The sequence below is a fragment of the Sceloporus occidentalis genome, unplaced genomic scaffold (assembly GCF_023333645.1).
Source record: "Sceloporus occidentalis isolate IW3139 unplaced genomic scaffold, rSceOcc1.0.p SCAF_29, whole genome shotgun sequence".
Classification (NCBI taxonomy): Eukaryota; Metazoa; Chordata; class Lepidosauria; order Squamata; family Phrynosomatidae; genus Sceloporus; species Sceloporus occidentalis.
Genome location: NW_028317009.1, coordinates 11632890 through 11660196, shown reverse-complemented (window position 1 = coordinate 11660196; position 27307 = coordinate 11632890). Strand labels below are relative to the sequence as shown.

Sequence of the window (27307 nt, the reverse complement as noted above, 5' to 3'; positions counted from 1 at the left end):
GTTGCAAGGAGTTTACAAAGGCCGGCAATTATGGGAACTGTTTTAATGTAGTAATGGTTTGAGATGACATGCGAAAGTGCTCCATGTCAGTCTGGTTGCTGAGTGAGGGTCAATTAAAGCGCTCTCTCTCACTTTGTGACCTGGTGGATGGCATGAGCAAGATAGCCAACATTTCCAGATGTGACACCTGCTACAGAAATGCGTCCATCCTTAGTCATGTAGATAGAGAACTCTTTCATGAGACGTTCCACCTAAGAAAGAAGACATTAGAGATGGAGATGATGGGTAAGAAAATGGAGTGATTAAGAAAAGGTATTTGGGTAGTTTATTAAAAATATAAGAGTGGTTTCTGTTATCTAGTAGAACAGCAGCTAATACGCATCTAACCTGCTCCGGACGTAGGCCAGTGAAGCAGAACATTCCGATCTGGTCGCTGATGTGCTGCCAGCTGTGGATGGATCCTTCCTTTTTGAGGTTAGATACAAGCTGCTCCCGCATGCTGATTATTCGGTTGGCCATTCCTTTCACCTCCTGCAGCCTACAGAGTTTCAAGACATAACACTCCACTTGTCAACATTTGTTATAAAACACAAAAAAAACCACAGCATGTGCAAACACGGTCGATCGTGCACCGATACGTATGACAGGCTCCAATATCTACCATTTTTTATTACCATTCACTGCGCAGCTCAGGCTCGGTAAGAATGGAGGCTGCAATTCGGGCTCCATTAAGAGGTGGGTTGGAATACATTGGACGGATCAAAATCTTGAGCTGAGACTCCACTCTCTTAGCTTCATCAGGATCACTGCACACCACAGTGAAAGCACCAACACGTTCACCTAAATATGAAAACACCTGCTGAAACCGACAGAACTTGCATGAACACGGAATTCACTAGAGCTTGTTTTTCAGGGTGGTGGTGTTGTTGTTGTTGTGTATTTTAGGGCCCATCTGTGTCAGTCTTTCCTAGATACTGCTTATTTTATCGATTCCTTTAATCCTCTTCACTCTGCGCTCAAATTTCTTACCATACAGCCCCATATTCTTGGCGTAGGACTGAGACACCACCACATTCAGTCCCTCCTGGATAAAGTAGCGAACAGCCCATGCATCTCTGTCTGTGTCTCCACTAGCAAATCCTTGATATGCCATATCAAAGAACGGGAAGAGTCGTCGACTCTATAAAATAAAAAAGGAAATATGGGAGCATGCTGAGACGATTTAGCAAAAAAATACATAAAAGCACCCGACCACACAGATGAAACCTACACATACTTTTCCAGAGACACAACCGAGAGCTGTGCAACAGTTCTAAGGCAAGGCCATGTATCACGTAAAAGACTAGGCTACAAAGACCAGACCTGATGCCCAGTGGACCTTCACATGGAAAGCCTGTACAGTTGGGTACTGCATACCTAGTTCAGAAAGACTCAGCTCCAGAAGGTCTAGCATACTCTTACCTATCTGACCACAGAAGAAACGGACGTGGTTCAGAGCAGATAAAGATTTTGCTGCCCTGACAAGTACCTTGACGACAGCTGCCAGTTCCTTCCACTGCTCCTGCCTCGGGTCCACGCCAGTGGGATTGTGAGCACAGGCATGAAACAGGATGATGCTCTGTTCGGGAATTTTCTAGACACAAGAAAATTATAGATTCACCTTAGTCTGTTGTTGCTGGAGTTTAAATGAGAGACTCTTTAGGCACCCAGCAATATCACTCATGGTTAACTCGGGACATCCTGAGCCCATCCAAACACCACATAGCATAACGTAATAGTAAGTCATCAAATACATTAGTTGGCACTGAAGGATGTTCCGTCCTGTCGTCTTCGACTTCAGCAGGGCTGAATCCCAGCCGACGTACAGGAGATCAGGCTGTCAGTTAACAGTCTGGTCTCCCAACTTCTATTGTTTGGCCGAAAGCTCAGCTACTTAACGTGAGAGCGCTCAAAATGATCAGTTTTACTTTACAGATGATTTAAATGCCCCCCCCAAAAAAAGTATAGGTATCCGCCTTCCGGTGAAATCATCATTAACACCACCAGGGATCCTTCTCAGAGGCACAGAACATAAATTGCAGCGAAAGCAGTTTGTACAGCTATAAGACAGGGCACTGAAAGCGGAGCATGCAGATATCAGAGGGAGGGATGGGAAATTCGAGGAGAGAACACGTTTATGCATGTAACCCTCTTACCGAGATGTCATCCAACGCCCCGGCGAAGTCAAAGCCACATGTCTTGGGGTCATAATACCGATAACCCTTCAGTTCTAGGCCAGCATCACGGAATATTGGAGTGTGGTTGCCCCATGATGGTTTTGGAAGATATACATCACGACTGTGTTTGTAGAATCTTTGCTATTAAGATACATTAACAACAAAACAAAGCAAAAATGTATTAGATACAAATAAAGGGCTGTTCCAGGGTTAGCAACAAGTATCAGTGCCAGCTGACGCATATCTCATGTGTGTTATGTGTACAATATACTGCAGTCGCAGTATGAGCTAAGCACACGGTAATGTCGATTTTACATCTTCACCATGTTCACAAACGGAAACTCGAGTTCTTATGAGTTTGTTCCTAAGACCCAAGTAACTTTTTCCAGTCTTTGGATCGGAATGACAATTATAAAGAAGCCCTATTGTGTGTTGGTGGCAGGTTGAAGTCTGAAGTTTAACTCACCAGGAAACTTGCTCCAACACGCAACGATCCAGTTCCAGAAATAGTCTGTACAGTGATATACTGCAACAACAAGGTGAAAACTGCTAAGTGTTCCATGCCCATTTCCACACAAACAAAATCTATTGCCAATGCTTATACAGCCCTAGGTTTAGCTTTCAGGACAAACTGTTATAAAAAACAAAGGACACTCGATACCAGGGCTATCCAAAAGCTTGTTGCCAGCTGTTGTCAAATCTAGCCACTTTCCTGACAGAAGTCTTCAATGTCAGGAAAGCCGCAGATCTGCCACAGCTGGAACTCTTTTTGTGCAATGGTTCTCTACATTGTAATGCATTTTGTGTCACCGATCAGTCCTCCTCATGAACGGGCACGATAGCCTGGCTAGCATTAAAGGGAGATCCCAAAGACTAGCAATGCAGCTAAACACTAGTCAGGAGGCAACCTCGGGTGAGGGCTTCGTTAAGTTACTTTTTCACTGCAAACAAAAGAAAAATTTAATAACGTATAGGTTCTCACCCGTCCATTCTGAACCACCTCACTGCCGTCACCCAATGCCAGCTGAGCCGATGCCTTGGTGAAGTCCGACAGGCCACCAATGGGCAGGTATTCCTTGTCCAGGTTTTTTGATGCCAGTATTTTCTCAGCCTGATAAATAGTAGGAGGGACACAGAAATACAAAATACAAGGAGGGTTAAACGTAGACGAACACCAAAAGGCGCACCTCTGGGAGCCGACACTCCATTTCATGGAGGTTTTCTGTGCAACATTTGGCCCTTTAATTATAACGATCTGAGATATCCCTTGACGTCTACTAGGAGCACGTCTCTAAGGACTGAGAGACATGGCCGCACCGTTAGTGTTTTGGCTTTCTGCCACTCAACGGAGGCAGAAGACTTTACACTTCCTGTCAATAACCTGGGTTTCAGTAGTACACAGGCTCACGTGTCAGACACGGGAGTATAAGCCATGCATACACCTCGTGCTAGGCCTTTCAGGGACGTCGGGACGTCTCGTGTTTACATTTTGTTTTTGTTTTTTTAATTCTTTGGCTAACTGGACCGTTGTTGATTTTCACAATCCATTAACTCCTCCAGCAGCTGCATGAGAGTCATCCCATATCAAAAATATTATTAAGCCACGTTATCCATCAGATTAAAGAGACAAATATATATTTTTTAATATACCTAGCCATCCTCTTTACTTTCCGACAACGGCAGCCACCTTTTTTTTTTTTAAAAATATCAGTTTTTGCAATCGTAAATTAAGTTAGCGAGTTACCGGGCTCTCTCAGATTACCTTGCGCACGCTGTTTAGCACATAGGGCTTTCCGTTGTCGTCCCGATAAGCCCCCACACCCAGATTCATCTTCTTAGGGTTAGCGTCCCTTTTGTATGCCTCAGTCACACCCAGGATGGGATCGGGGGGGCCCATCTCAACATGAGACCACCAGGAACTGGAAACAAAATCAAGTTTTAAACGTGAACCAGAGGCTGTGCTACCAAGGCAAACAACACACAGAGCCACCAGTCTCCCGGTGATCTACTGTGTTAATGGGCACACCTGCACTGCCCAATGGATTAGCCATAGATCACAAATGAAGGAGATTTTTAGTCCCAATGCAAGGGAGACACTCCATCCTGCGCAGCTAGCAACTAGCGTGCAAAGTCCACAAGTTTCTGCACTTTAGTGCGTTTACATGAGTTAGGGAGAATGCCAGTACCTCGATTTCCCCATCTCTGCTGCCTGTGCCAGGTTTCATGAGCATAACAGGGTCCGTGCCTAGGTCATTAGCAGCCAATACATTAGACCATTAATATGCATAGACCCCGCCGTCCACCCTCTGCTCGGAGAGGTGTACATATCGGAGAACAGGGAAAGAGGTTGGGTAGAGAAGGAGCACGCTGCGGACGAGGGACTGCCAGACACCGTCTGCTGCATTCAGCAGGGACAGTTATAAGGTCAGGGACACACAAGATCATCTATAAACAGAAACAGTCCTTACCCAGCTCCTGAAATAATCTCTCTGACCGTTTACCCAGGCACATGGGCAAGCTCAGTGTTTGATCATAGGGACCAAGGGCTTCACACAGTGGATTCTCTAGAACAATCCAAGATCCAGGATAGAACAGCTTAAATTACTACCTGCCACAGGCAGCAGGAAAGTATCAGACCCCTTTCCCTCATCTACTAAAATGCTCCAAGTATTTGTAATTATGCCACGGCTCCCGCCTCTACCTTCTCCAGTATATTGTGATAAGTCTTTGGCCGTTATGTCACTAATTAGCATGTCATACACAGGATGCTACGTGCTCAGGGGTCTAAGCGTCCTCTGTCGGAGGTCAAACGTCTCTCCAGTAACATCTCCCATAGTCCATTGGTTTTCCCTAGCTTTGTTAACACGCACCCAGGAAAACCAGACCATTCTGAGCAAAGGCCAATGTCCTCAGATCCAAAAACATACTCAGCAAGGACTAAACAACTCAAAGGAGAGGCCCGACATTGTTAACAAGTCCTGAAGGCAAACGTTCACCAGTTACTAAACCACACCGAGTAGAGGACCACTGGCTTTCACCAGCTCCCAAAACACACTCATCAGGGACAGAAACCATGCCAAGAGGAGCCCCATCAGTATTGACCTGTTCTGAAGGCAAACACCAGTCAGGGACATCCCAACAGTTAAGAATAGGACATATGAGATGAGCACAGTTTGTCACAGGCGGCTACGACAGATGAGTAAAGGTTCTGAATCCCAGAGCAAAATACAAAGAACAGCCCCAAGGCATCTAGAGGGCACAATAGCAGGGTATGTGAAACAAGCAGAGCAAAACTTGCCTGGCCAGTGAAATGAATCCACTGTAGCGCAGATCTGGTCCAGGTTTTCCTGCTCACAGAGTGGGTAACTCACATACCAGAGTCAGTGGAATCAAAGCCCACTCTTTCCAGCTCACAGCATTCTAACAAAACACTGCAGCGTAACACGCTTCCCTGTACTCAGAGCAAGCCTCAAGCATTTCACCCATTCGCTTACAGAGATCAGCATTTCATAATTTAAAGGGATAGTATCATAAATACCAGCTTTTAACCCCTTGGAAGGGTTTGTCAGAACCTTGACCTTGAAATGCCCTTTAAATACTGTAAAGTGTGGCTCACTGTTGTCAGTTAAGGGTTAAGCCTAACATGTCATAGTAAGCTACTTTAAACATGGTATATCACATCAGCACCATCTGACATGCGCACACACAATACAGCACCTGGGGATTTAACCTCAGAAGGCTTTTAACTTTCACCGTGGCCAGACAATGGATTAAAAACATCACCTCACCACTTTATGGATTTAGGGTAGTTAATCACTTTGATTGATCCCCCAGAGTAAAGAGTATGCAGAATACTAGGGTAGGCATTTCAATTAAAGAAATGAATAAATCAGTCCCACATGAGGCACACTCAGCAAATGCTAAAACCAGGCTAAATCCTCAGGCCACTTGGGCATTTTAATCAACCAGACCCTGGGCCTTCTAGCCTTTGTGCAAGCAGATGGCAAGTTCCCAAGGGCAGAATATATTATGCCTTGCAAGGGCCAGGGCTTAGCAGGATACGACCACCAAATGCCAGCCCACTCCGCTAGCATAACAGGTAATTGCTCATACAAATCCCAGTAAACTATCCATTAACAAACCAAGAGCCATCGCTTATCAGGAAGCTCCCAGGCACTCACACTTACCTGGCCCTGGCCTGCAGGGCAGGCACACAAGGCTGGTGACGTGCCACAGAGGCAAACAGCCTAACCTTCAGCAGAGCCATGTTAGCAGGAGAACAGGAGAGTAGGACTGACAGAGCTTGTCTTAATACAGGGTGACACAGACACACCCCCCCCCCTGCTCGTCATGAAATCCAGCGCACACAGTGACACCTCCAGGGCTGGAGGCTCCCTGCACCCAACACCTTAGTTAATAAGTGCAGCTCTGGCCACTCTTCATACACTAGTTCCTTAACCACATGACAGCGATCAGAAGCTGGCGGCCAATGCGGAGGGCAACGACCGCTGAGCTTTAGTAACGGGGCAGACGGCTGCTTCTGAACTCATATTCAGGGCGCAGAGCTGCTCATTCTTGTCTCTCATAATTATTCTCTTTTATTTACATAAGCAACCCTTCTTACATTACATATATAAAAAAATTATAAATAAGGCATTACTGTGACGGGATGCCCTGTACGCCGACTGGGTACTCCCGCCAACATGCGCTTCCTTCTGCCGAGAAACCAGCGGTTAGCCCTTTCCAGGTTGAGACTAGTGCTGGCGAGCCGTGGTGGCACTCTGGCTATCCGGAGCGTAGCTAAACAGTGCTAATATTGTGCTGAAAAGGACAATAAGTTATCATAGCAGCCCACCCCAATCATCATACAGAACTAATGTTGAGGTGGAAAACACAAACTGAGTTTATTTGGAACAGCACAGATATTTATTCATCCAAACATAAATGCCCACCGGACAAAGAGTCACTATTTCGGGGTGATACCGAGGGGGCAGCGTCAATCCCGGATACCAACGGAGAGCTCAGGGTCCGAGGATATTATGTTCCAAAAAGCAACTTGATCCGTCGTCGGAAACGTCCCCGGGAATAGTCCACCAGAGTTCCATAGCTGTGGCTGGGTAAACCCCGGTCCTAAAGATGGGTAATAAAACCAGGGTTCCCAAATGAGCTCCCTTTCCGTAACCACCTTTGAGTGTTGCCCACCACGAGCATATTGTAACCCCAAAAGAACGACATGGTGGGACAGCAGGTGTCCGTAGCGACGTAGTTCTAATTGTCGGCGGGCATCGCCACCATGACAGCCAATCAAGATATTATTTATCTACATAATATCGATACAATCTGTGCAGCGCAAACAACAACACAGAAAAATTATCATCAAAACATGTCAAAATAAATCATGACATAAAATATTGTGTATTACTGATCAGGTATGAATTACTTACAATAATAAAATAAACCCGTCTTAGTATCAAAGCAGTTCACTACCATTCCGCTCAGCCACAATAATTACAGTGGGAACCAGAAGAATCCCGGTCTCTCACTGTACTAGTCTGTACATCGCTTCTAAAAGCCACTATCCACAGATTTTGGTTATAATTAGAACCAAATAGGCTATTTCCACAAGTTTGTTTCCATTATACACCACTAAGTGGTGCTCCGGTCCAAGGAATGATTTTAAGGAGGTTAGTGTGTAACCATCTGCTGCTTATCTTTGGCCAAAAGCATTGCATCTCTGGAAGACGATACCCACGGATTATGAATGTGTTTCAGTTTTAGCAGTGTAGCGACCTGTGGGTGCATGCCACGTACACTCCAGATACAAAGTTACTCATCAGATCCCTGAATATCTGGGGACGGTGCATGACATTCTCATCCACACAGGTGTCTGTGTGCGTGGATCTTCCCAGACTCATCATCTTTTCTTTCACGTACACTCTCTTGACAGCATGCACATCGCTGGAAGTGTCACCCAGTTGGGTTTACGTGGTATATACACACGATTCCTCTAGACAGTCTAGTCTCATGTCTGCGTCTCTTATCCCTATTGTGTGGTTGATCCTACGTTTTGCAGTGACAGATGTGCTTTACTGTCCCCTTATGTTAAAGGAAAGGCTCACACAGTATGCAGGATGCCTCCACTTTATTTATTCTTTGGTAAACAGGTTAACAAACAAGCAAAACCCAGAAAAAAAGAACACAATTGAATCAGAAATCCCAGAAAGAGCAACAGGGGGAGACCCCCCCCCCCCCAACCTATAGCAGGGCCACAGGGATCTGAGGAGAGAGGAGAGGGAGGAGAGGTAGGCAGAGGAGCCAAAAACCACAAGGGAAAACTGTGGGGTGCAGCTGGATTCCTGCAGAGAGAACCAAGTTTAACTTAATCTCAGTGAGCAAGAGCAATATGAGTGGGGCAAGAGCCATCTCACTGGGGCAAGATTGAGCTGAGTAAATCCAGAGCCACCTGACTAAGGCAAGAGTGAGCAGAGTGCTGGAGCAGAGGAAGCATTCTTCTCCATTCACACTCACTGCACACTCCCCATTCCTTCCAGACTCTCTCCCCCATCTCCTGTATGTACAATTCTCTGCATCCAGTCCTACACCTTTCACGCAATGTATTACCCCCATACAGCATTCTCTCCCATAACACCCCCAACACAGCACTCCATCCCCTAACACCCAGAACACAGCACTCTACCCCCTAACACCCCCAACACAGCACTCTCTCCCCTGATATCCCCACACCGCACTTTCCCCCTAACACAGTACTCTCTCCCCCAATACAGCGCTCTAACACTGCAAACACAACACTCTATCCCCATACAGCACTCTCCCCACTGATATCCCCACACAGCACTCTCTCATCTAACACGCCCAACACAGCAATCTTTATTTTCTGCCTGCTGTTATTTTTTTTTAGAACTTCTGAGTGCTCGATGACCTGTTACCCCAGGGCATGCCTGAATTGCCCTCTCTCCCTCATACAACTCCTCTCCCTTGTAACACTCTCTCCGTCGGTCTCTTAGTGGTGGGGTGGGGTAAGATACAGGATGTCAGTGCAGTGCTCAGTGTGCAGGGTTGGGTGACCCAGGATTACTTGAGAGAGGAAGAGTCATTACAAAGTACAATTTCCAGCTCTTTGCGGTAAAGACGACCCCCGTCACACAGGGACATGATGCTCTGGCGATACCCGGTCAGGCTCTGTATGTTCACATCCTGCAATTAAAAGGGTTTTTAGAGTCAGGGAAAGTTTCTTATTGGCAGGACCACATCTGCTGCTGCACATCTGCTGCTGCATCCAAACTGGCAATCTGATGCCCTGCAATCTGATGCTACTTCTGGCAGGGCTGCGCAAATCTGACGCCGCGTCAGACCGGACAATCTGCTGGCGCGACGGGCAGGGCCCTACAATCTGCTGCCGCATCAACCAAAACCGCACTCTGTCCAACTAAATGGAGAGATAGCACTGTGTCCCAGTGTGCAATGCAGGCCTAAGCCTACCAGACCTGGACTCTTCAAGTCCTGACGAATGTCACTTGGGATAAGAGAGTAACAGCACAGAAGAAGCAACGCGATTTATATCTGCGCCATTCTAATACACTATACAGAAGAAGAGGTATCCCTCAGTGCAACCTGTCATGGAGGTAGCATTTTGTTTCATTAGACATGATACTAAATAGAAACAGTTAATATGAGAGTGTTTTAAAAAAAATGTCATTCCTGGGGCTCTCCTACTCACCTTCTTATTCTTTTCAAAGAAGTCTCTGAGTAACGCGTCCAGCTCGTTCTCATCAATGTAGCCGTTCCTGTCCTGGGATACAGAGATGTCATGTTACACATGCCTTTCATGTGCTATGTGCCCTGCATGTACTGCTGCCAAAAGTGATGTACTGTTCATGAACAAATCTTTCTTTTGAACTGATTCTTTTCAATGAACTGGATGAATCAGTTCAGTAGACTGAAAAACTCCTTTGTAACAGTTCAGTTTGTGAATCATTAACTGCACTGGTAATATGATCCTAGAGTGAGTGATCTGCACAGTACACAGACTCAGAGATTACAGGTTACAGCTCATTAGTTCACTGACTCAAAGAATCGTCCAGAGCAGCTCTGAGTCATCAATTCACTGACTCAAAGAATCGTTCAGAGCAGCTCTGAGTCATCAATTCACTGACTCAAAGAATCGTTCAGAGCAGCTCTGAGTCATCAATTCACTGACTCAAAGAATCGTTCAGAGCAGCTCTGAGTCATCAATTCACTGACTCAAAGAATCGTCCAGAGCAGCTCTGAGTCATCAGTTCACTGACTCAAAGAATCGTTCAGAGCAGCTCTGAGTCATCAGTTTACTGACTCAAAGAACCGTTCAGAGCAGTTCTGAGTCACCAGTTCACTGAGCCGTTCAGAGCAGCTCTGAGTCAGCAGTTCACTGACTCAAAGAACCGTTCAGAGCAGCTCTGAGTCATCAGTTCACTGATTCAGACTTCAGAGCATATTCAAGTCATCAGTATACAGTACACTGACACAATTATACTTTTATAACCAAATACATGATTAATCTTCACTGCCCCAGGAGTTAGATTCCCTTAAATTTGCACCCCTTTACCTCTAACTGCACCTTAAGTTAACCTTATTAAACTAATTAAATTAACTTCTCAGGCCTCCCCACTAAATTAACCCTAAAAACCCCATTAACCTTAACTACCCCTAAATTAACCCCCACCTCCCCTAACTTTCAGCAGCCCAAATATGAATGTTATAGATAAGGTGATGCACTTTACTGTAAGTTGAGTTGCTGAGCAGTGTGGACACATATTACATGACTGTACAATAGATTGGTGTGTAACACATATTACATGACTGTACAATACATTGGTGTGTAACACTTATTACATGACTGTACAATACATTGGTGTGTAATGCCAATAAACAAATAATCCTGATTAGGCAGCCAGGAGAATTCATAGACTATAAGGAAATGGGCGGGGCCAATCGTCAGAGTGACTGGAAAGCAGTAACTGCTGTGAGTCACATTGAGTGAAACGATTCATTTCAATGAATCACTCGAAATGAATCGATTCACTTTACTGATCTGAACTTCCCATCACTAGGTGGCAGCAGCCAGTTTCTCTGTGCTCGTTTACTTTTTCCTGGTTCGGGTGTGCCTGCCCCTCCTGCATATAAGCTGCTCCGCCCAGGCACTCTTCTTGCTCAGTCTGGGGTCAGACTGCTACAGGTGCGCGTCTTGCTCGCGTGTCTCTGTTATGCTGTCTAAGGGAAATACTGTGGTGCTTGTGCTTTGCCTGTTCTGTATGGCTTAGTTAGCATGCTTTTGGTTGTGTTATTTCTTATCTCTTTGGTTTGCCATTTTTTTACCCTGCTTTTCCCTGGCTTAGCCTCCAGCTCCAGTGTTACCTAGGCTTGGCATGTCTATGGATCCTACAGGTATGGCTTTCCTAACCTACCCCCTGATGAATATCTGTCTCGCATACTTACACTGCCTTACTCTGGGTGTATTAAGCAGCCCAGTGCTATGAGGTGCTTTCTGTTGCAGTTGGGGTTTTATTCTATTCATCTTTGGTAGCCGTATGGTGTGCTTCATTTACGAGGCTTCATACAAAGTATTGTGTACTGTCTGTACCTTTATTCACTAAATGGATAGCTGTTAGCGATGTGGTTCCAGGCTCTTTCTGTTCCTTATGTGTGGTAAACACTCATTATACAGTATACAAGGCTGCTTGCACATTTAACTACACTTTGTACAGGCATGGACAAGTTGTAGCTGAAGCTCACTGGGGTTGGCTTTTCATAATGTATGTCAAACTACAGCATAATGTTTTTTTTTTTCCTATTGATTTCATTTTAGAGGTGGGTGCTGGCTGTCTGGGGCCCCTTGCTGTTCTCTGGCTGTTTGTTATCCCTTTATGTACATAGATTTATGGCTGCTTTGGTCTAAAATAAAGCCTTATATTAGTTCTCTAGTGCAGTGTTTTGTCTTTAGTCTAACTTATGTAGTAGGCAGATTGTGTGTGAGTAATGCCCTGGTGTTGTATGTGATTGGCAATGTGACAGCCGTTCAAAACAGGTCTTAAAGCCCAAAGGGGAGTTTCTGGCAACTTTACCTTATCATAGAAGCTGAAAATGGTGTTAAACTCTTCACAGCTCAGCTTCAACCCCTGCAGGTAACACAATCACTAATTAAACAGGTATATGATCAGCGTTCTAGGGACGCATGTGTCGCATTCTAGGTCGCGCTAAGTGGGGACGCATGTGTCGCATTCTAGGTCGCGTTAAGTGGGGACGCATGTGTCGGTTGTCCGTTCACTCACACTCATGTACTGTCACTCGATAACTAGCTGGGCTATGGGAAGAAAAGATTTCACTCACCTGAAACTTCAGCAAGAAATTCTCCTGCACAGGAAGCAACCTGCGGCAGTACACAGTAATGTTACTACAGAGTTACTACAGAGTGAGAGGCAGCCCGCGGCAGTGTGCAGTAATGTTACTACAGAGTGAGAGGCAGCCCGCGGCAGTGCACAGTAATGTTACTACAGAGTGAGAGGCAGCCTGCGGCAGTGTGCAGTAATGTTACTACAGAGTGAGGCAGCCCGTGGCAGTGTGCAGTAATGTTACTACAGAGAGGCAGCCTGCGGCAGTGTGCAGTAATGTTACTACAGAGTGAGAGGCAGCCCGCGGCAGTGTGCAATAATGTTACTACAGAGTGAGAGGCAGCCTGCGGCAGTGTGCAGTAATGTTGCTACAGAGTGAGAGGCAGCCTGCGGCAGTGTGCAGTAATGTTACTACAGAGTGAGGCAGCCCGCGGCAGTGTGCAGTAATGTTACTACAGAGTGAGAGGCAGCCCGCGGCAGTGTGCAGTAATGTTACTACAGAGTGAGGGAGCTTGCGGCAGTGCGCAGTAATGTTACTACAGAGAGGCAGCCTGTGGCAGTGTGCAGTAATGTTACTACAGAGTGAGAGGCAGCCCGCGGCAGTGTGCAGTAATGTTACTACAGAGTGAGAGGCAGCCTGCGGCAGTGTGCAGTAATGTTACTACAGAGTGGGAGGCAGCCCGCGGCAGTGCGCAGTAATGTTACTACAGAGTGGGAGGCAGCCCGCGGCAGTGAGCAGTAATGTTACTACAGAGTGAGAGGCAGCCCGCGGCAGTGTGCAGTAATGTTACTACAGAGTGAGAGGCAGCCTGCGGCAGTGTGCAGTAATGTTACTACAGAGTGGGAGGCAGCCTGCGGCAGTGTGTAGTAATGTTACTACAGAGTGGGAGGCAGCCTGCGGCAGTGGACAGTAATGTTACTACAGAGTGGGAGGCAGCCTGCGGCAGTGTGCAGTAATGTTACTACAGAGTGAGGCAGCCCGTGGCAGTGTGCAGTAATGTTACTACAGAGAGGCAGCCTGCGGCAGTGTGCAGTAATGTTACTACAGAGTGAGAGGCAGCCCGCGGCAGTGTGCAATAATGTTGCTACAGAGTGAGAGGCAGCCTGCGGCAGTGTGCAGTAATGTTGCTACAGAGTGAGAGGCAGCCTGCGGCAGTGTGCAGTAATGTTACTACAGAGTGAGAGGCAGCCCGCGGCAGTGCACAGTAATGTTACTACAGAGAGAGGCAGCCTGCGGCAGTGCGCAGTAATGTTACTACAGTGAGAGGCAGCCCGCGGCAGTGTGCAGTAATGTTACTACAGAGAGAGGCAGCCTGCGGCAGTGCGCAGTAATGTTACTACAGAGTGAGAGGCAGCCCGCGGCAGTGTGCAGTAATGTTACTACAGAGTGGGAGGCAGCCCGCGGCAGTGCGCAGTAATGTTACTACAGTGGGAGGCAGCCCGCGGCAGTGCACAGTAATGTTACAACAGAGAGGCAGCCCGCGGCAGTGCGCAGTAATGTTACTACAGAGTGGGAGGCAGCCCGCGGCAGTGAGCAGTAATGTTACTACAGAGAGGCAGCCCGCGGCAGTGCGCAGTAAGGTTACTACAGAGTGGGAGGCAGCCCGCGGCAGTGAGCAGTAATGTTACTACAGAGTGGGAGGCAGCCCGCGGCAGTGTGCAGTAATGTTACTACAGAGTGAGAGGCAGCCCGCGGCAGTGTGCAGTAATGTTACTACAGAGTGAGAGGCAGCCTGCGGCAGTGTGCAGTAATGTTACTACAGAGTGAGAGGCAGCCTGCGGCAGTGTGCAGTAATGTTACTACAGAGTGGGAGGCAGCCTGCGGCAGTGTGCAGTAATGTTACTACAGAGTGGGAGGCAGCCCGCGGCAGTGCGCAGTAATGTTACTACAGAGTGGGAGGCAGCCCGCGGCAGTGAGCAGTAATGTTACTACAGAGTGAGAGGCAGCCCGCGGCAGTGTGCAGTAATGTTACTACAGAGTGAGAGGCAGCCTGCGGCAGTGTGCAGTAATGTTACTACAGAGTGGGAGGCAGCCTGCGGCAGTGTGCAGTAATGTTACTACAGAGTGGGAGGCAGCCTGCGGCAGTGGACAGTAATGTTACTACAGAGTGGGAGGCAGCCTGCGGCAGTGTGCAGTAATGTTACTACAGAGTGAGGCAGCCCGTGGCAGTGTGCAGTAATGTTACTACAGAGAGGCAGCCTGCGGCAGTGTGCAGTAATGTTACTACAGAGTGAGAGGCAGCCCGCGGCAGTGTGCAATAATGTTGCTACAGAGTGAGAGGCAGCCTGCGGCAGTGTGCAGTAATGTTGCTACAGAGTGAGAGGCAGCCTGCGGCAGTGTGCAGTAATGTTGCTACAGAGTGAGAGGCAGCCTGCGGCAGTGCGCAGTAATGTTACTACAGAGTGAGAGGCAGCCCGCGGCAGTGTGCAGTAATGTTACTACAGAGTGAGGGAGCTTGCGGCAGTGCGCGGTAATGTTACTACAGAGAGGCAGCCTGTGGCAGTGTGCAGTAATGTTACTACAGAGAGAGGCAGCCTGCGGCAGTGTGCAGTAATGTTACTACAGAGTGAGAGGCAGCCTGCGGCAGTGTGCAGTAATGTTACTACAGTGAGGCAGCCCGCGGCACTGCGCAGTAATGTTACTACAGAGTGAGAGGCAGCCTGCGGCAGTGTGCAGTAATGTTACTACAGAGTGAGAGGCAGCCCGCGGCAGTGTGCAGTAATGTTACTACAGAGTGAGAGGCAGCCCGCGGCAGTGCGCAGTAATGTTACTACAGTGGGAGGCAGCCCGCGGCAGTGCACAGTAATGTTACTACAGAGAGAGGCAGCCCGCAGCAGTGCGCAGTAATGTTACTACAGAGTGGGAGGCAGCCCGCGGCAGTGAGCAGTAATGTTACTACAGAGTGAGAGGCAGCCTGCGGCAGTGTGCAGTAATGTTACTACAGAGTGAGAGGCAGCCCGCGGCAGTGCACAGTAATGTTACTACAGAGAGAGGCAGCCTGCGGCAGTGCGCAGTAATGTTACTACAGTGAGAGGCAGCCCGCGGCAGTGTGCAGTAATGTTACTACAGAGAGAGGCAGCCTGCGGCAGTGCGCAGTAATGTTACTACAGAGTGAGAGGCAGCCCGCGGCAGTGTGCAGTAATGTTACTACAGAGTGAGAGGCAGCCCGCGGCAGTGCGCAGTAATGTTACTACAGTGGGAGGCAGCCCGCGGCAGTGCACAGTAATGTTACAACAGAGAGGCAGCCCGCGGCAGTGCGCAGTAATGTTACTACAGAGTGGGAGGCAGCCCGCGGCAGTGAGCAGTAATGTTACTACAGAGAGGCAGCCCGCGGCAGTGCGCAGTAAGGTTACTACAGAGTGGGAGGCAGCCCGCGGCAGTGAGCAGTAATGTTACTACAGAGTGGGAGGCAGCCCGCGGCAGTGTGCAGTAATGTTACTACAGAGTGAGAGGCAGCCTGCGGCAGTGTGCAGTAATGTTACTACAGAGTGAGAGGCAGCCTGCGGCAGTGTGCAGTAATGTTACTACAGAGTGGGAGGCAGCCTGCGGCAGTGTGCAGTAATGTTACTACAGAGTGGGAGGCAGCCTGCGGCAGTGGACAGTAATGTTACTACAGAGTGGGAGGCAGCCTGCGGCAGTGTGCAGTAATGTTACTACAGAGTGAGGCAGCCCGTGGCAGTGTGCAGTAATGTTACTACAGAGAGGCAGCCTGCGGCAGTGTGCAGTAATGTTACTACAGAGAGAGGCAGCCTGCGGCAGTGCGCAGTAATGTTACTACAGAGTGAGAGGCAGCCCGCGGCAGTGTGCAGTAATGTTACTACAGAGTGAGAGGCAGCCCGTGGCAGTGCGCAGTAATGTTACTACAGTGGGAGGCAGCCCGCGGCAGTGCGCAGTAATGTTACTACAGTGGGAGGCAGCCCGCGGCAGTGCACAGTAATGTTACAACAGAGAGGCAGCCCGCGGCAGTGCGCAGTAATGTTACTACAGAGTGGGAGGCAGCCCGCGGCAGTGAGCAGTAATGTTACTACAGAGAGGCAGCCCGCGGCAGTGCGCAGTAAGGTTACTACAGAGTGGGAGGCAGCCCGCGGCAGTGAGCAGTAATGTTACTACAGAGAGGCAGCCCGCGGCAGTGCGCAGTAAGGTTACTACAGAGTGGGAGGCAGCCCGCGGCAGTGAGCAGTAATGTTACTACAGAGTGGGAGGCAGCCCGCGGCAGTGTGCAGTAATGTTACTACAGAGTGAGAGGCAGCCCGCGGCAGTGTGCAGTAATGTTACTACAGAGTGAGAGGCAGCCCGCGGCAGTGCACAGTAATGTTACTACAGAGTGAGAGGCAGTGCGCAGTAATGTTACTACAGAGTGGGAGGCAGCCTGCGGCAGTGTGCAGTAATGTTACTACAGAGTGGGAGGCAGCCTGCGGCAGTGTGCAGTAATGTTAATACGGAGTAAGGCAGCCCGCAGCAGGGTAGTAGGGATATACAGTATTGCAGTGACCGGTCTGCACTCACATGTCTTGATCCCCACACATCAAGCCTCGCTGCAAACTGCAGCTTTTAGTGAATGCAGATACGCAGAGGATGTTTACCTGGACATCTCGGATAAACACAGCTTCCCGTCACCATTCAGGTCAAACATGCGAAGCTGTAAGATAAATTAAGTGTCAGTTCACTGGGTCAGTGGTTTATTGAGGTACTAAAAGTATTAAGTTGAAAACACATGGAAAGTGTGTGCAGATTAGTGTACTCGCTCATCCCTGATGTGCCTGCTGTTCACCCAGTGAACGGTTTCACATATAGCATGGATTGTGTATTCACGATCATACGTATTTACCCATCCCTGATGTCTGTCTGCTGTCTCTAGTGAACAGTTTTACTTGTAGTGTAATTTGCGTATTCACTATCACACTGTAGCACACTTACAATAGTCTGTGTGTACTCGTGAAGTTTCTTGTCCTCAAGTGGCCGATTTGCTTTTTTAAGCAGGTCTGACAGAAATCCCTGGTGGTACAAACGGAAAAGGCAAGTAGAAGCAGTAACCACTTTGACTGACACACACACACACACACACACACACACACACACACACACACACACACTCACCTTGAGTTCATTGGCTTCTATGTAGCCACTTCGATCTGTGTCATATTTTCTCCAAGCCTGAAAGAGTGAAGTTAAGTGTTTAGTAGATGTTGCCTGGCTAGTTATTTGGGAACTAATGTTACTCATATGTGGCAAGTACCATGTAGGCAACCTTGGCATGGAATCAGCCCCTCTATTGATTCTGACCCTATGGATGGTAGAAATCCCCTATACATTGGCATGACCCTGCTGTGTATCTGCCCCCGGTGTGTATTGTCTCTGACCTCCATGAATTCACTGCTGGATCCAGCATTCTGTCTGAAGCAAAGCAGAAAGTTCTCCTCGGTGGGAAGTATCTGGGCCAGCTGGAAGACAGGATCTGGGATCAGGCGTGTCCTCATACATATGTACAGCACAACTCTATACATTGAGGAGCCCACACTCACCTCTGCCATCTCAATGCGCCCATCTGCGTTCTTGTCATATTTCTGCATGAATTCTTTCATCTTCTCCCCAAAATTAACACTGGAACTCTCCTAAAATCCAGAGGAGAGAGTCACAGGATGCGCTTGGTGCAAGTGGGAGGTCTCTCAGGGTCGGTTACATAGCATCCGGTTGAGTATGAAGACTTCGGCTCTTGATTTGGGCTTCCCGTAGACCGTCCCAGTTAAACTGTTTATCCCCAGCAAGAACCTCAGAGCAGCTTTTAATGTTTCTTGTGTGAGCCCCCACTAGTATAAAATGGGGGTTCAATGTGGACTGAGTTCAAATGTATTGGTGTGTGTGTATAGTGGCCTCAAGTCAGATCGGATGACCGCCACTTGGAGGATCTGCTGCAGGAAGTCTTGGTAACTTTGGTACCAGCAGGTGGCAGTGATGTTCCAGTTGTGGACCACTCATGGTACCCATGGTTTGGTTGTACGGAGAGTGAGTAGAAACCTGCCCTCTGTATTTACTCTGTTGCCATAATGGATTTCTAGTGGCTTTGTAGGGAGGTGGCTCTGGGTTTTAAATGACAAGTAACGGCAGATACATGGAGAGCAGCGAGGCTCCTGACCCCGTAGCACTTACCACTCCAGCTCCTTTCCGCGCTGCTTCAAGCTCTTGGAAAAAGTTCTCCAGCTCTTTACCCTCAATGTACCCATTTCCTGCGTAGAGAAATCAGACATAACTTTGTCGCCTGTCCCGAAACACACAGCCGCGTTAAGACTATTGGGACAAGCCAGCCCAACGGCCCACTAACACCGTACAGTCTCTAACAGTGCATACTAAACGGACATGTTAAGTGACTCAATGGATTAGGGTGGATGGAGTGGGGGCCAATTGTTGGTGCAAATAAAACCTGTGCATGTTATACAAGCCTGCACTAGCAAGAAAGCACTCTGCCTCTAATCATGATGCTGCTGGCTCTGTAGTCTCATCATTAATATTCTGCAGACTGAGGACACAACTAAGCCTAGGGTTGCTTCTTTACCCCCCTGGTAGAGTACTTGTCACTTGCCCCTCCTTGAGTAAATAATGAGATTCTGACAAGGCGACGGGTGCAATGTTTTTAGTGGTTACATCATGAAGATGTCTAGAGGGGTAATGCAATCTCCAAATACTCCTGTGTCGGGGCTCGGAGCGCCTGCCAAAATCAATTCATATTTACAGTCAAAACCGTAGCAAAGATGCGCATAACTGGCGGTTGCCACCATGTATGTCTGTTACACGGCAAGTGCTTGCCGTGTTTCCCCTGTGGTGCATGATATGCTTACATAACACTTTGTAGGTCATTTCGTTAGTCCTAGGCACCGGCTGCTTGGCCATGTCTCGGTGGCGGATCTGGCTGCGCGTGATTGAACTGACGAGACGTGAGTGTATAGTTCACCCGTGAATAGATCTCACTTCCCTTTAACCTTTTTGACTGCTTGACCCAGTACAATGAGCCCTCAGCCCTAATCCTTAGTCTTGTTGCTGGCCGGCTGTGGCATTTGGGTGGAGGAGGCAGGTGTGAGGACTCTTCTCCTCTCCCTCACTTACTGCTTCCATTACGGCACCAGTCCTGGAAAAGGCACTCTATGTACAGTCTGGAACCTGCTGCTATGGTTAGCGTGTTCAGATGAGCCCCCCAGCAGGGAAGACTTTTTAAGGACTGTGGTCATCCTGAGATTTACCTACGACCAGCCAGCCCCCACTGGGCAGGAGTGTGTGTGTGTGTGGCTAGCGCGGCAGCTGTGGTTTAATGTTAGAAGAATGTGGGAGAGTGTGGAAGATGCAGTTACATTTTGATAAATGTAAAGTAATGCACTTGGAAGCTCCAGCATGTAATACAGTATTGAGGTCCCTGTGCTTTCAACATACAAACAGAGGGACTTGGTAGGAATTAAAGATAAACAGGCAGCGTTGACAAAGGGGTGGAAAAAGCAAGCAGGGTGTATAGCAAGGTGCATTAGTGACAAAAGGGTCAGAGGCTTGGAATGTAAAGTATCGGTAGTTTTACTTTACGAAGAGTAGTAGATGGATGGAACAGTCTCCCAGCAGAAGTGGCGGAGGCTAATACAGTGAGGGAATTTAAACGAGTATGGGATAGAAATTAAGCTTTCCTCACTATGGGACCAGACCTAAAGAACTAATGGACAGTCGATGGTCGGAATGTGTCTTATAGCTTTGGCCGGAAAATGTTTGTGGTATGCTGTGAGTTACATGTGGTATACGTGGTCCTGCAAAATGTACCCGTTATATGATTTGGATTTAGCCTGCCGAGACCTCAATCTCCAGTCAATCTCCATTTAATCTAACGAGTGCTATCTAACGATGGCAAACGGTGCAGAAGTAATGAGGTCTGATGTGCCGATTGGAATGTACAGGGTCTCGTAGTCATAGAATCCATCATACTGGTTACGCTGAAATATCTAAAGCAGATCAACAGAACGTAGCAGGATTTCGGGAACAATTGCGGTAACATCTGCTTTTACACACGATCGACGGCTAAAAATTCCCCATAGTTTCCTTCCCCAAAGGTGTGCTGCTTGTGTTTGGGGGGTTTAGGAAGTGGCATGGGGGGGTTGTTGAATGGGGTATTTGGGAAGTAGTGAGTTCATGATGCAGGTAAATCGCAGGGCTGAGTGCCTTCTTACCGTCAGAGTCGTAGTGCTTCCATATATCCAGGAACTGCGAGGCGGTGAGCTCTGCCAGGTGCAGGTACAGCGGCTGCTGCTTGTGAGCCATCCTCTATTCCCAGTGAGAGCAGCGAGTGACTGAGCGGAGCGGCTTCTCTGCCAATGATGGCAGCTCTGGTTTACACGGGCCCCTTTTATATGTTCCACACTACGTGCAGTGTAGGCATGTGACCCACAGAGGGCGACAGTGAACCGTGCTCGCTGGTTCTAGTCTGTAGCTCAAACTTCAAGGGGCTCTCTGATGCTGGGGGAGTAAACCCCCCCCATCTGTCAGGGGTGGGCAAGAACACAGCCCATACCCAGTGCTACATAATTACATTACTCACAATGGGCCCAGTGTATAAGCTCACTGGCGTGTAGACCGATTGTATGGGATGTTCGGGGGTCTGCCTCCCACCCTTTCTCCAACACCTGCATTCAATGTGGTGTTGCAAATATGTGCATGCGCTGGAACCTGGCAGTTTCTGAGGACTTTATCAGAGAGGGTATCCTGTACCCTATAACAAGATGGGGTTATTTAATAACTGCATCATTGACTCTCTCTGATATATCTCTGGGGAACGTTCACTAAACGGCAAACTGCAAGTGGGTTTCTGTCCATGTTATACTACAACAGTATCTGCAACGGGTCATGGGGTTTATCTCCAGCACTGACCACCACAATGCAGGGTAAACAGGCAGGTGTATGGAGCAAATGTCAGATCTGCCAGGAGTCTAATCTGTCTGTCTCTCTCTCGCTACTTCTGTCTGTGTCTCTCTCTCGCCACTTCTGTCTGTGTCTCTCTCTCGCCACTTCTGTCTGTGTCTCTCTCTCGCCACTTCTGTCTGTGTCTCTCTCTCGCCACTTCTGTCTGTGTCTCTCTCTCTCGCCACTTCTGTCTGTGTCTCTCTCTCGCCACTTCTGTCTGTGTCTCTCTCTCTCGCCACTTCTGTCTGTGTCTCTCTCTCTCGCCACTTCTGTCTGTGTCTCTCTCTCTCGCCACTTCTGTCTGTGTCTCTCTCTCTCTCGCCACTTCTGTCTGTCTCTCTCTCTCTCGCCACTTCTGTCTGTCTCTCTCTCTCTCGCCACTTCTGTCTGTCTCTCTCTCTCTCGCCACTTCTGTCTGTCTCTCTCTCTCTCGCCACTTCTGTCTGTCTCTCTCTCTCTCGCCACTTCTGTCTGTCTCTCTCTCTCTCGCCACTTCTGTCTGTCTCTCTCTCTCTCGCCACTTCTGTCTGTCTCTCTCTCTCGCCACTTCTGTCTGTCTCTCTCTCTCTCGCCACTTCTGTCTGTCTCTCTCTCTCTCGCCACTTCTGTCTGTCTCTCTCTCTCTCTCTCGCCACTTCTGTCTGTCTCTCTCTCTCTCTCTCTCGCCACTTCTGTCTGTGTCTCTCTCTCTCGCCACTTCTGTCTGTGTCTCTCTCTCTCGCCACTTCTGTCTGTCTGTGTCTCTCTCTCTCGCCACTTCTGTCTGTCTGTGTCTCTCTCTCTCTCGCCACTTCTGTCTGTCTGTGTCTCTCTCTCTCTCGCCACTTCTGTCTGTCTGTGTCTCTCTCTCTCGCCACTTCTGTCTGTCTGTGTCTCTCTCTCTCGCCACTTCTGTCTGTCTGTGTCTCTCTCTCTCGCCACTTCTGTCTGTCTGTGTCTCTCTCTCTCGCCACTTCTGTCTGTCTGTGTCTCTCTCTCTCGCCACTTCTGTCTGTCTGTGTCTCTCTCTCTCGCCACTTCTGTCTGTCTGTCTCTCTCTCTCTCGCCACTTCTGTCTGTCTGTGTCTCTCTCTCTCGCCACTTCTGTCTGTCTGTGTCTCTCTCTCTCGCCACTTCTGTCTGTCTGTGTCTCTCTCTCTCGCCACTTCTGTCTGTCTGTGTCTCTCTCTCTCGCCACTTCTGTCTCTGTGTCTCTCACAAGTGCGTTATTTTACTTTTATCAACATTAAACTGCTGCTGCTATGCTCCCCACTTTTATTTACTCGTTGAGTTTTCCCCCAGAAATGGTTGCCCTGCTGCAGACCTTTATATCTGCAGAGACCTCACTGTTATCTTCTGTAATATCACGGATAAAAATAAAACAAACTGATAGTCGGAGCTCCAATACTGACCCGTGAGGGGCCCCACTAGTAACAAACCCTCTAAATTTACCCTATCGATGCCAACATAACTTGTAGATATATTTGTAAATGCTACTTATGTTTCTCTACCACAAATGGGTCACCAGCAGTGGCGTTCTTCTGCAGTCTGCCGTGCCACCACCCGCTGCAAACAAATGCCCCTTTAAGCATGCAGGCTAGCTTCAGTAAGCGCACCTCAGCTGTTCTATAACCTAATAACGCGGTCGACTAGCTCTCGTACTGTTTCTAAAGCTTTAGTTCATCTGCAGTGCCACGCAGGTAATACGGGTGTCATGTCAATGGTTGAACTCTCCATGGTGCTGAATCTGAATGGCGCTGAGGCCTTGTGAACCATCGTCCGGTGTAACACCCCTGGAGAGGGACCGGGTAGGAGTGGTGACCGGCAGCGCCTGGAGAGGGACCGGGTAGGAGTGGTGACCAGCAGCGCCTGGAGAGGGACCGGGTAGGAGTGGTGACCAGCAGCGCCTGGAGAGGGACCGGGTAGGAGTGGTGACCAGCAGCGCCTGGAGAGGGACCGGGTAGGAGTGGTGACCAGCAGCGCCTGGAGAGGGACTGGGTAGGAGTGGTGACCAGCAGCGCCTGGAGAGGGACCGGGTAGGAGGGGTGACCAGCAGCGCCTGGAGAGGGGCCGGGTAGGAGGGGTGACCAGCAGCACCTGGAGAGGGACTGGGTAGGAGGGGTGACCAGCAGCGCCTGGAGAGGGACCGGGTAGGAGGGGTGACCAGCAGCGCCTGGGGAGGGACCGGGTAGGAGGGGTGACCAGCAGCGCCTGGAGAGGGACCGGGTAGGAGGGGTGACCAGCAGCGCCTGGAGAGGGACTGGGTAGGAGTGGTGACCAGCAGCACCTGGAGAGGGGCCGGGTAGGAGGGGTGACCAGCAGCGCCTGGAGAGGGGCCGGGTAGGAGTGGTGATCAGCAGCGCCTGGAGAGGGACCGGGTAGGAGGGGTGACCAGCAGCGCCTGGAGAGGGACCGGGTAGGAGGGGTGACCAGCAGTGCCTGGAGAGAGACTTGGAGGGGGCAGCAGTGCCTGGAGAGGGACCGGGTAGGAGGGGTGACCAGCAGCGCCTGAAGAGGGACCGGGTAGGAGGGGTGACCAGCAGCGCCTGGAGAGAGACTTGGAGGGGGCAGCAGTGCCTGGTGGGACAGTATGTAAGGGGGGTGGGGGATCGGCACTGCCCAGAGTGCCTGGAAAGACTATGGAGGGGAGGGGAGCGGGGGATCAGCACTGCCCAGAGGGCATGGAGGGGGGGAGCACCACTGGCCGGAGGGGGGAAGAGACATAATTTAATCCTGCTGCCCGCTTAATTCCTTTTTTTTCCGCTGTCTAACAGGAGCCTTTATTCTAGAGCTAATCCTCCGTTGCTTTAGCAGCAGCGTGTTAGCCTCCTAGACACGCCCCGTCACGTGACTTGGTGCGATTGTACTTCGTGACGACGCTCCGTGTTGCTTCCGGGTTTCCAGCGTGTCCAGGTAAAGAGGGCCGGTGGGGAAGAAACGACTGGAGGGGCGCAGAGGGCCGGTGGGGAAGAAACGACTGGAGGGGCGCAGAGGGGATGTTGGGGGGGAGACGCAAAAAGCATGGAATAGAAAGGAAAATGTCCCTTAACTAAAGCTCGACAGAGTAGTGCATTTGCAGCTAGAAAATTGCTTATTTGGCCAGTGGATGGTGTGACCACCCAGGGTATGCATTTTCTGGATGCCTTGGAGTGACTGCCGCAGACCCTGAAGCGTGTAGCTGGGGAATCAGGAAGCCACATGTTCCTTCTGTGGTCTGGTGGCACCTCTGACAGGGACCTCCAGTACTGGGTAGCAGCTTGACAGCCTGTGGTGCTTAGTCTCAGTATTTGGAAATACTGATAGCTGATGTCCTAACAGTTCAGATCTGAATTTGGCTGCACAGCATGCTTTCATCCCATAAGAGGTTACTGGTGCACCTCTTGGTATTGGCTTTGCTGTCCTACAGGCCTGTATGTGTGAAGGCAGCTGAGTTAGAACAGTATTTACAATATCTGCCCTTGTCACTTGACACAAATGTGCTATTAATATGTTCCTAATATCTCTTTATAGCAAGTTGTGCTGTCCTCAGGGAAAAGCACAGGCACCGCAGTGACCCCAACTCCACCATGCTCCAGGATGATATCCCAGCAGAGATCGAAACCCTGTTCAGCAAACACTACCAATACGTGAAAGAGGCCAACTGGCTTCTTCCAGACTCTGGGGAGGCCTTTATCTCTGAACATGAGGAATTCCAAGAACTTCTAGCTTTGAAAGACTCTCTCAATCAAGTGAAGAACCTTCTGAGTGACAAAAGGCTGGATGAATGGCATCAACACACGTCATTCACAAACAAGGCAGGCAAGGTCGTGTCTGAGGTACGAAGATCCGCCAATGCTGAGCTTTGCACCCAAGCCTGGTGCAAGTTCCATGAGATTCTGGGCACCTATTCACTTCTACCCAATGAAGCTTTGTGGAACAGGGAGCTGAACACCATTCATCTCTGCGAGGCACCGGGGGCTTTTGTGGCCAGTCTTAACCATTACCTGAAAACACAAGCTTTGAATTGTGATTGGAATTGGGTCGCCAACACACTTAATCCTTACCACGAAGCCAATGACGGGCTGGTTATGATTACTGATGATCGCCTGATAGCAAACACACTTCCTTGGTGGTTTTTTGGACCAGACAATACAGGGGATGTCATGACTTTGAAACACCTGACAGGTCTACAGCATTTCATTAGCAACATGCCCACTGTCCATCTGATCACCGCAGATGGAAGCTTTGACTGCCAAGGCAACCCAGGAGAGCAGGAGTCTCTCGTTTCACCTCTACATTATTGTGAAGTGGTCACCTGTCTGGCAACCCTTGGCAAGGGAGGGTCGTTTGTTTTGAAGATGTTCACCGTTTTTCAGCACTCCTCTGTCAACCTCATGTATCTTCTGAATTGTAGTTTTGATCAGGTGCACATTATTAAACCCGGAACGAGCAAAGCTGGAAACTCTGAGGTTTATGTCGTATGCTTGGGGTTCTCTGGGAAAGAGCCTATGGAAGACCTCCTGTCAAAAATGATCCAGAACTTTGGCGCAGATATCGTGAGAAAAGCCCTGTTCCCCCACAGAATCCTTCCAGCGTCGTTTATGAGATGCCACCTAGAGTGCTGTACTCTCTTCCACAAGCATCAGACCGAAACCATCATGGAAAATCTTCAGCTCTTCTCGTATATGGGGGAAGAGGAGAAGTCCCGGTTGAATGCCTTGCGGGATTATGCAGTTAGCTATTACTTCCAAAAGTTCCAGATACAGAGTATTCCCAGAAAACACTGGCTTGTTAGAAAAGTGCAGGCCGGGTGCAGTGTCGGCACACGATGTGTGAGCGGCCGTGTCCGAAGCACTGACACCTTCAATGAGAGGAAGCAGCTTGAGAGCTTAACCTGGGCCGCGAAGGTGGCTGCTGGTTATTTTAGCCCCTGGCTTAAAGAGCATTTTCAAGACAACGTGGGTGCTGGTTGCTTTCTTGAAGGAGGTTATGGTGACCCGAAAATCAGTGAGTGGTACATCCTGGAGGGGAATCTGCTGACAAGAATCCAAAGCTCCCCCTTCTGTGACAGCGAGGAATTAAAGAGCTTAAACGAAGCCATTGAGGGGTGCTTTAAGGCGTCTGCAGAGGACTCTTTCCCAAGCTGCCCGCTTTGTGTTACGTTGGCCACAGAGACTATTGGCACAGAGGTGGTAACTATGACACAGGCCGGTCAGCGTGTTCTGGTTTGTGGCTCTCGTTCTCTCTCTGAGTTTCTGAATGCCAGGCAGGTGCCTTGTCTTTTCATTCAGTCTCCATGTTCACTTAAGTGCTCTTCTGTTCTGCACGATGGGGATCCAGCCTACCAGCAGCAGCTCCTCAACTGGGTTCTGCGTGCCCTGAACCAGCTTCAGGACGGTGACTCTTTGGTGCTCCCTGTCCTGTCTTCCTTCACCCGTGTAACTGCTGGTATACTCTATGTACTGTATCATTGCTTTCAGGTGATAACATTCACGTGTCCTGCCACCAGCCTTGCTCCAGGAGCTGACACTCTGCTGCTCTGTTGTGGCTTCCGGGCTCCTTGCGATGTGTTCACACAGCACTTGGAGATGCTGAAGGAAAGGACAGAGTGCTTACTGAGCTCTGGCTCTTCCCGACAGGTCCTACAGTTTGCTCCTATAGAGGCCCTGCTCAGGGGTCCCTTTTTGTACTTTTTATGGGATTTAAATGGTGCCATTGTCAGGTATAGACTGCACGTGATCGGTCGCCATGAGAGCGAAAAGACATTGGCTTCAATTAAGCCGCAATCCCAGAGATTGTCACACGATGCGGAGCACACGTAA

General features: G+C 49.1%; 3 protein-coding genes across 3 annotated transcripts; 1 reads left to right on the top strand and 2 right to left on the bottom strand.

Moving 5' to 3' along the window:
* Positions 1-128: 128 nt before the first annotated feature.
* On the bottom strand, positions 129-6483 carry LOC149299371 (aspartate aminotransferase, mitochondrial). Its single transcript, XM_089486459.1, has 10 exons — positions 6404-6483; positions 3979-4135; positions 3199-3327; positions 2683-2742; positions 2196-2357; positions 1529-1633; positions 1030-1180; positions 675-840; positions 388-538; positions 129-251 (listed from the first exon to the last, which is right to left on the bottom strand). Exons 1-10 carry the CDS (start codon positions 6481-6483, stop codon positions 129-131), a joined length of 1284 nt encoding a protein of 427 aa, XP_089342585.1.
* A 2825-nt stretch (positions 6484-9308) lies between these two features.
* On the bottom strand, positions 9309-20888 carry LOC149299370 (calretinin-like). Its single transcript, XM_089486370.1, has 11 exons — positions 20798-20888; positions 18750-18826; positions 18125-18214; positions 17963-18043; positions 17700-17756; positions 17520-17597; positions 17186-17241; positions 12600-12639; positions 12335-12388; positions 9955-10026; positions 9309-9431 (listed from the first exon to the last, which is right to left on the bottom strand). Exons 1-11 carry the CDS (start codon positions 20886-20888, stop codon positions 9309-9311), a joined length of 819 nt encoding a protein of 272 aa, XP_089342496.1.
* A 4184-nt stretch (positions 20889-25072) lies between these two features.
* LOC149299369 (cap-specific mRNA (nucleoside-2'-O-)-methyltransferase 2-like) lies at positions 25073-27307 on the top strand. Its single transcript, XM_089486369.1, has one exon. It carries the CDS (start codon positions 25073-25075, stop codon positions 27305-27307), a length of 2235 nt encoding a protein of 744 aa, XP_089342495.1.

Bases quoted from the DNA above. Each gene is read 5' to 3' on its own strand.
- LOC149299371 (XM_089486459.1), bottom strand. From the start codon at position 6,483: ATGGCTCTGCTGAAGGTTAGGCTGTTTGCCTCTGTGGCACGTCACCAG. The intron at 2,358-2,682 runs GTGAGTTAAACT...GTATCTTAATAG, and splicing joins GTGTTGGAGCAAGTTTCCTG to CAAAGATTCTACAAACACAG. The intron at 1,634-2,195 runs GTAAGAGGGTTA...TCTTGTGTCTAG, and splicing joins GGGCGTTGGATGACATCTCG to AAAATTCCCGAACAGAGCAT.
- LOC149299370 (XM_089486370.1), bottom strand. From the start codon at position 20,888: ATGGCTCACAAGCAGCAGCCGCTGTACCTGCACCTGGCAGAGCTCACC. The intron at 18,044-18,124 runs GTGAGTGTGGGC...CCTGTCTTCCAG, and splicing joins GGCGCATTGAGATGGCAGAG to CTGGCCCAGATACTTCCCAC. The intron at 17,757-17,962 runs GTCAGAGACAAT...TCACTCTTTCAG, and splicing joins CCAGCAGTGAATTCATGGAG to GCTTGGAGAAAATATGACAC.
- LOC149299369 (XM_089486369.1), top strand. From the start codon at position 25,073: ATGCTCCAGGATGATATCCCAGCAGAGATCGAAACCCTGTTCAGCAAA.